The sequence below is a fragment of the Plectrocnemia conspersa genome, unplaced genomic scaffold (assembly GCF_051122295.1).
Source record: "Plectrocnemia conspersa isolate PC_06_02 unplaced genomic scaffold, ASM5112229v1 ptg000011l, whole genome shotgun sequence".
Classification (NCBI taxonomy): Eukaryota; Metazoa; Arthropoda; class Insecta; order Trichoptera; family Polycentropodidae; genus Plectrocnemia; species Plectrocnemia conspersa.
In genome coordinates this window covers 29,643,494-29,652,604 of record NW_028277175.1, presented here as the reverse complement: position 1 = coordinate 29,652,604, position 9,111 = coordinate 29,643,494, and the positions used below count along the sequence as shown (strand labels likewise).

General features: G+C 29.9%; 1 protein-coding gene across 2 annotated transcripts; it reads right to left on the bottom strand.

Annotated features, from left to right (window-relative positions):
• Window positions 1–219: 219 nt before the first annotated feature.
• Window positions 220–8,450, bottom strand: LOC148230225 (heart- and neural crest derivatives-expressed protein 2-like). Of its 2 annotated transcripts, XM_088198733.1 has the most exons (5): window positions 7,974–8,450; window positions 7,770–7,907; window positions 4,744–5,069; window positions 3,931–4,164; window positions 220–464 (listed from the first exon to the last, which is right to left on the bottom strand). In XM_088198733.1, exons 1-5 carry the CDS (start codon window positions 8,098–8,100, stop codon window positions 366–368), a joined length of 924 nt encoding a protein of 307 aa, XP_088054859.1. In that variant the 5' UTR covers window positions 8,101–8,450; the 3' UTR covers window positions 220–365. The 2 variants fall into 2 exon arrangements, with proteins under 2 accessions (XP_088054859.1, XP_088054860.1); XM_088198734.1 differs by lacking the exons at window positions 7,770–7,907; window positions 7,974–8,450 and adding an exon at window positions 7,231–7,313.
• Between the last annotated feature and the right edge of the window lie 661 nt (window positions 8,451–9,111).

Here is a 9,111-nt window from a genome sequence, read left to right as displayed (position 1 = left end):
ATATTATTATCAATATGATACACATTAATTTGACACACAATCAATAATTAATTACTATAAAATGTTTTTATTTTTAATTTTTTCACCGTTCGATACCTAACTCAGGAACATCTCACCCTCTGCATGAACAAGAGGAAGACATCATAGAACTCCTCGCGTATAAATATTGGTGTTCTGGTGCGGCACGCGCCTGCCAAGACCTGGGCATCTGGTTCGTGTCTGGCTTTTCCGTATCCTCCTTCTGTATATTTGTGTACAGAAACGACCGAATTACACACACCTCACAACTAATTAGATTGGCACAAGTGCCACGGCACTTTTCAGTATATTGCGCACTCCCACAATCCTAAAGGACGCACTTCCCTTCACAGGTTTTGCTCTTGTTTCAGTTCCAATGCCCACACGTGCTGAGGCCATCCAGTCCTCCCTTTGGTCCTCCTCGGAGTCTCCTGCCCAGCCTGAATCTGAAAAAAAATAGTTTTTGAATACTTGTCTTAGGAAATAATAAATAATAATAAACGTTAAGGGACAGACATTGCCTGAAAATCTAATTAATAGTTTAATATACCATACAAAAATACATTAAAATGATTCCTGTTTTTTATATGTAGATACAATTTTAATTTTTAGTGAATGGTATTTATACTGGTATTATACTTTCGATTCAGACAATTAGATATTACACTTATTTCAGCGCTTCTTCTGATACGCAAAATATTTGTGGAATGCACTATTTGTGAGTGCTAGACCACCTTCTCTAACATTTCACCACTTTACAACACTTTTTTTCATCGTCAACTAAAACTTAAAACCAAAACCTTTTTTTTTTGTCTTTTTTAAAATAAATTAATCGCCAAACGTGACAAAACGTGGCGTCGATACTTGACTGTCAATCACAAACTACGCGTCCACTATGGCAAAAAATATCATTGTTTTTATCATATCTCGTATAAATTATAAATTAGATTGAGAATTTCAACTGCTTTCATTCCGTTTTTAGACTCAACCCTATTTATATTTAAATTCAATCAGGCAAAGTATAATTGCAATGCTTTTTTTATGACGTTATTTGGGTGGAAGGCAGGTGAGGTCATTCCACCCCCCCCCCCCATTGAATTTAGCTAGAAAAATGCATGGAATTTAATTCACAAAGAAAATCTTAATAAAAACAGTCTCGAATGTATCCCGAAAATATTTTTTTAAATATGTCATTTTAGTGAAATTATATTAGAATACATTTTCACTGGTAGATATATATTTTTACCATTGAAAATAAATTTTATATGGAACGTGCTAATAAAATTATGTGATTTCAATTTTTTCATACATTGTAATATACACATTTACTTATCAACAGTCTCGAATATATCCCAAAAAATATTTTTTAATTATGTAATTTAGGTGAAATTACATCAGAATACATTTTAACCGGTAGCTACATATTTTTACTAGTGAAAATCTAATTGATCTGGCAGTTATAAATATATCATTATTTAAATGCAATGTATAAATTTTACAGTGAATGTGTATTTTTCAGTAAAGTTAAATTTTTATATAACTTGCAATTATTTTATATAACTTGCAATTATTTTATATATTTTTTCTGGATAGATATTGGGACGTTATTTGCCCCCCCCCCCCCTAAGTGGCGTAGCTAAGGTATGTGCCACCCAGAGCGATCCTTAAAATTGCCGCCCCCCCATACATTTTTGCAGAGCCATAAAATCTGCATTTACTAAAATAATAAATTGTTTATTATCAACCTCTTGTTATTCGTGGATTTATATAATATGTTGTAGTGAATTCAGGGTTAAGAACCACACTAGACGTTCCCATCGCGAATATGCCGCCCCCTCCGCCCCCCCATAGCTACGCCACTGCCCCCCCCCCTTGTATTTGGCCAAAAAATGCATGTGATTTAATACTATGAATCTTAATGAATTATAAACATTAAAAAACTGAAATGATGTCCTGATTCTAAACCAGAAATTCTCGGGCTATTCCTCAAAGAAAATCTAAAAACAGTCTCGAATCTATCTTTGAAATATGTCATTTCAGTGAAATCATATTGGAATACATTTTCACCGGTAGATATATATTTTTACAAGTGAAATTACAATTTTTTGGAAGGTGCTCGTAATATTATATGAGTTTAACTTTTCCGTATGTAATAATATATACATTTAATGCGATGTATAAATGTTACAGTAAATGTGTATTTTTCAGTAAAATTATATTTTCACAAGTGAATTCCAGATACATTTTTCCCAGTAGAAATATATTTCTACTAGCGAATATATAATTTAATTGAGAGGCGCTAGTGAAATTACATGCTGCTCTAAAATGTTTATGACAGTTGCGAAACCAAACTCAATTTGACCTAATGAAAGTTAAAAAAATAAAATATAAATCTCTTTTATCACTTAGCAGACTAACAATAGTTTTAGAGTTAATATGCGTTATAATAAGGTTCCAATTTTAAAAATGCCATTAATTGCGACTAGGTAGTACAGTCAACCAAATAAAAAATGATTGTATGTGAATTTTCTGGTCAATTTGAATGATTTTGGACGTGAAGGTTTTTTGTTGATGTGTAGAGCCGAGAGCGGTGTGTCAAGTTTCCATGTGTTTCCACTTGAGGATGCTTTCCCACAGGAACAATTCCTTATCTGGGATAACCGATTGTGCGGTTATTAGCCGGCGCCGCCATAACTCACGGCGAGCGATCGAGACGCCATGCCATTAGTCAGAGATTCTAAACATATTTTTTTCGTGAACTTTATTTTAATTTGAGTGGAAAGAGTTTGAGCTACGTACAGAGTGTCAAGTCCATAAAATGTTTTCATATTATATTAAATTAAAATTCGTGTATATACAATGGATATTGTTTATGCAAATACATCAACGATTATTGGTTTTGCTAAATATATAAAAAAAAAATAGTAAAATACGTAAAAAAATACGATAAAACAATAAATGCGGTGTTTCTAGATTTTAAACTGGGAATAATAAATCAAAAAGTATTACAAAAAAATTATGGTGTACCACAAGGATATATTTGTGCTGTATATAAACGATATTGTGGATGTATCTAGTATAAAAATGCGTTGATTTATGATGTGGATATGAAAGAAATAGTGGAAGTGCCGAATGATGAATTGGAAAAAATCAGTTGATTAAAAGATCAAAGGTTAGAAATTAATTATGATAATAAATATTATGAGAAAAGTGGCGATTGATACATGAAAAATATAATTAGTTAATACAGTCATGAATTTTAATGTTGATATTGGATCAAATATTAAGTGCGTAGTTTTGTCGCACTCTACGCTACTTAGTTACTTTTATCGAAATAAATTAATATTGGAGCAATAAGTTAATGAAAGTAATATAAATATTATTATACTTGTGTATATATTATATGACGTAGGAAATTTCCCCCAAGCGAAAGAATGTAGGTGTAATTCATTTATAAATTGCCCGATAAAGGGGCCATGTGGTTTTACAAGTGCTTTCTCTACGCTAATAATAAAACGCAAAAGCTAAATAAGACTCACGACGCCGTTACACATTAATACGTTATTAGTATAACACCAACCATAAAAACTAGTCTTAATTTTTTCACCAACATTTACCTGTCATGTCTAAAAAAACAATTTCAAGTGTATCATAAATACAACTTCAAAAGGGTCGCGACCCCAAAACCCCAAGTGCCAATAAATTTGCCGGAAAAAAAATAAAACCCATAAAATAATGCTTAATTTTGTGTCACCCCTCCGAGAGCTTTTTGTTCGAGGGAGCGCCCTTTTATGCGCAGATCATTAGATAATGATGTTTTGATGTCCGCAGTGGTAATTTAATTTAGCGATTCGATAATATAATTATGCGGCTAGGGATTCACCCCTTCGGGTTCAATTAAAATGGTCTCACCTCGCAACTGTCTTGGTCACACGCTTTCATCTGATTGCTTGTGATGATGTTGTTGTTGTTGCAGTTTTTGTGGTTCTTGCTTCCTGGATGCATCAGACGATTCTGCTCTGATCTGGACCTTCTGGACCCCGCTGCGCTCAGCTCTGCCCTGAAACCGCCGGCTGGCTCGTTGTCCGACTCTAAGACTCCCATCAGATAGGAGATGTAGGACGTAGCTAGTCTTAGAGTCTTGATCTAAGTCATTGAAAAGTACGTGTGTATATATCTATAGTATATCTGTTAAAAAGAATGCACTGAATATATTTCTTACTGATGAATAAAACTATTATTTAGAAAAAAATCAGAGGAAAATCTATGCAGAAAAACAGTTTCGTTACATTTTTTTGTTTATGGTTTTCAATACTAAAAAAGTACTTAGCATACTCTGGAAAATTGCAAGACTAAATTTTGCTCTAATGTTCTTTTTCTATTTATAAGTAAATGCCTTTTTATTACTAAAATTATTATTATCCATGAAAATGATTACTGATTCTTTACAATAATGTATAATGCTGCTAATGTTAAGAATGGAACAGACCATTTATGCCTGAATTTCTTGAAAGTGCGCTTCCTCTTGAAACAAATAAAAGTATTTTAATTTAACGCTTATCTCAAAATATATGACAGGTTCATGATAAGTTTGGCACTATGGCGATAACAGATACCTATCAAAAATATACACGGGTACCGTTATGTTCCGCATAACTTCTATGCTTTACAAAATGTCATCACCCTCAGTGATGATAAAAAGCAAGTTTCAAAATAAAGACTTACCTTGCTTAATTTGGTGTCAGCAGGAACGTTAGGGATGCATTCCCTGAGGTCTGAAAACGCAGTGTTTATGCTTTGTGTCCTTCTTCTCTCCTTCTTGTTGGCTGTGTTTCTTCTTTTGACTACTCTAACGAACGGCACTACTGTAGTGGATTGGATCATTGTCTCTATGCATCCATCGTGGTCTCTCATGGACGATGGTATTCCATTGATCATTTCGCAGTCCATGTTTGGGGTCGAAGCCGAATGGTGAAGCCCGTTCATGTGAAATTGAAAGTTTTGCATGTGTTGCTCGGATGAAGTCATCTGCTGATGGCCATCTTCATAACCTAGAGAAATACAGTGTTTAAATTTAAGTGATTTATTAGTAGCTAATTCAAAATTATTCAAATATAATGAAAGACTGAATTTATAGGAACAAAAAGATATATACATAATTATCTTCTTAATAACTCTCTGCCCTCTCTAATATGTTTTTTTTTTAACAAAGATATGATTCTTTATTTTTTCAGAAAAGTTTTGTGAATTATACCTAAAACATACTACTACTTTTAAATGCGTCACGCATATTTTTCCATGCTGTAATATTAGGGCAGAATAGTCAAAATTATATATTAAAAAATCTAATAAATGTCGTTTAAAATTGCATTGTTCAATAATAAGTTTGTCACAAATATAAGATAACTCAATTTATTTTTTAATTTTGGAATTATATTTTCTTAAAATGTCTCTTTTTTAGAAAAAAATCCACAATTTTTCGTCTTATATCATTTTTGTTTTGAAAAAATTTTAATTTTTATAATTGATTTATTTTTATAAAACTATGACGAATAATATATTTTACACATTTTAAGTTATGATTTTGCACTTTACGTTATTGTATATGACACTTTAAAGTATTGTTTTACAAGATGATCGTTCACGTATGTTATTGTAGTGATGTAATGGGATTTATGTGCAAAAGAACCGGTTTTAAAGACATTAAAACTGATTTATTTGTATTTAGATTCCCATGAAACTTTTCTCAAAAATAGACCGTACTAATATTTCAATTAACAGATTCCGGCCCGTTCACGCGTTTTCGCGTGATTGCGTAACTTTTCAGTCATTTTCAAATAATAAAAAATAATATAACTTAAGCTTGTATAAATATCGTGCGAACTTAATAATGATGTAAGCGTTAATGTAAAGATGGCAATATATAAATTTATATTTATTTTGGTTGCGTGAAAAAAGCACTTTTTGTCAAAACCTGATCTATTATTCTATTTAAAAATGGCGGCTATTCATAAAAAAACTGCCCCGTACAAAAGTTTTTAATAAAAAAAGTGTTTTTATTATGACACTTAATAAGTAGAAAATAAGTTTAGTATTTTTTTAAAAGATCATTAACATATTTTATTGTATTGGATCATTAAAGAGTCTTTTGTGCAAAAGGAATGGTCTTAAGGACATTATAACTGATTTAGTTTTATTTAGATTTCCATAAAACTTTTTTAAAAAATAGACCGTGCAAATATCTCATATTAATACATTACGGTCCATTCACGCGTTTTTGCGTAATAGCGAAAATGTTCCATTAGTAAATAAAAATAATGTAACTAAGGCTTGTAAAAATGGTAATATATCAATTTATATTTATTTTGGTAGCACTTTTTGTCAAAACCTGATCCATTATCCTGTTTAAAAATGGTGGCTATTCAAAAAAATAAATATCCTACAGAAAAAAGGGAAAACTTCAAAACTGCTTATTAATAAAAATTAAAATATAAAACTTTATTTATTTTTTTGGATAATTACACATAAATAATACGTATGTGGAATGGATTATGTTTGTGATCTCCTTAATGACAGTAGTTTTAATTGAATTGCCATGAAAATATTTTAAAAATTAGATCTTTGAAATATTTTATCAAATCCGTTAACCAACTTTTTTTACACATTTTAAAATACAAAAATCTACCCAATTTTTGCGGTCTTTGACAAACAGATTTTATCCCTTAAAATAATTTTAATATTTATTTTATGAATAAGTGTGTATTACATTTCAGCAATATCATTCGTTTTTCCTTTAGTTTCTTTCCTTACTTTTTTAATTTTATAAAAATAAAAATCAAGACGTTGTAGCATAGAATGTAATTTTACATAAGAACTATTTTATCTTTAAAAAAAATACTGAAATTTGTACTGTATTATTTTTGTAATAATTATATTTTATTAAAATCTTAACTAAATATTCATTTCTATATACTATTTAACTAAAAATACTGCTTTTTAGAACAATAATTATAAAAATATATCATGAAAGCAAAAATTTCGAATTTTAATGACTTGGTCTTTCATACATTTTCTCCAGCTTCTGATAGAAAAATTAAATTTAGTAATTAGAAAGTAAGAAGAATATAAGTATCAAAAATCTTAGGTGTTAAACGCTTATATTTTAAATAACTATGATTTTATACTACTTAATTCATTTTATTATCAAATTACCGATTTTTATTTTATTTTAAATATTTGTTTCCCCTGATTTCATAAGCTTCAAATTCCAATTTGTCGTAGACTAAAATTAAAACTATTAGTTATATAATACCAAATCCAAGGGTTATATGTAATTTTAATATAAAAATAATAAATATTCGATTTTTAAGTAATTTTATAATGAATCATAAATAACAACGCATATTATCGTTATTTGTCAAAATAGTAACATTTGATTAAAATAAATATAACTAACCACATATGGTTTTAATTAATTGAGTCATTAATTTCGATAAAATGTTGCTATTTTATTAGGAAATGATAATATGAGTTTGATTATGATATTAATAGCTATGAATACTGTTTTTTTAAGATCTGTGAATCAAACTAATAAGTAACTTTTTATGACACACTGAATCACTGTAATGTAAAAATGGTGCAATGATTAGAATGACGTTGAAATAAACCAGATGCCGTATATTATATTGTAAAATTTTGATACTACAATAATTTAAATTATTTAATAAATAAATTACAAAAAAAGCAATTACCATAACTATTACACGCCCCATAATTATGATGGTGATAAACTCCTCCCTGGACACTCGGCGAATCGGCCCGATAAGAAGACCAATACGACGACAGCTGACGATTCATGTCGTCGCCCATGTCACCGTTTGACAGGTCATCTAATACCACATACAAAAAAATAAATACCACATTGATTCGACACACAAAAAGGCAAAATAACTCACTTTGGCAGCTTAGATTTTGCATACTGTGATACAAGGGTCTGGAGCCGCAATAAAACTGCGACTCTCCATAATCCATTTCTATTCTCTCTGGAGAGCACGAACCGTAACTCGACATTGTGAATCGCATCCAGATAGTTTTGAATTTTAATTTTTTTAAATTAAAAGCACAGTTAGATACACATTTTTATGGTTTATGTAGCGACACTATAAAATCTCATGCGTTAAGCATGTGTGCTTTGTTTATGTATATTTTTTATTGTTGTTTATAAAGCGATTGACATCGTATGTCGATCGCCCTTTTGCTACATGGGAGGTCACTTTATAATATTTTTTTTGTTATTGTTTATACTTTTTTATTATCACTTATCACTTAAGTTTCGATTTGTTTATTTCAGGTGTGTTGAATATGGATGAAAACGTTCCCGAAACAGATATTGGTGCGTCACGTGTTGAAGCTGTGCGAAGACTGAAGATCCTGGATGCTGGAGAGCTCTCGGGATGAAAAATGACACGCGCTTGGGGGCGTTACCGTAAAAGTACGTATCAAATTGTGACGTTTGAAAAACACACCCTTTTTATATTATTATGATCATGTTATAAAGTAAACGTTGATGATTAAAATATCGTTATAAAATAATATAAAATTAATTATATTTATAAACTGCTCCAAAATATTGTTACATTTATTATAAGATATTTACTAAAAAGGACAGATTATTGGCCTATGGTAATTTGATCTGTAATTATTTAATGGTCTGTTTTTTATTTTAAATACTATGTTTATATTTTGACCGAATGTTTTTATTTTTATCTCAATGATTTTTATCATTGAAAAGTATCCGACCATTTAAAAAATATTCTATAAAAACTGACACTTTATAACATTGCAATCAAATGTATCAAATATTATTCTTCGATGCCATTTATCTATATGTTTCTGATTTTTAGTATAGATCATTTAGTATCAATATACTCAGTCACAGTTTTACTTATCGCCTATGAAATATTAACTTATTTTTTTATTATCTTGATGTGTTTAAAAATTACTTGTATTATCTGTAGAAAAAAAGTATATACATGAAAGGTAAAAAAATATTTTATTAGATAATTATTTAATGGATATGCATAACACAATTTT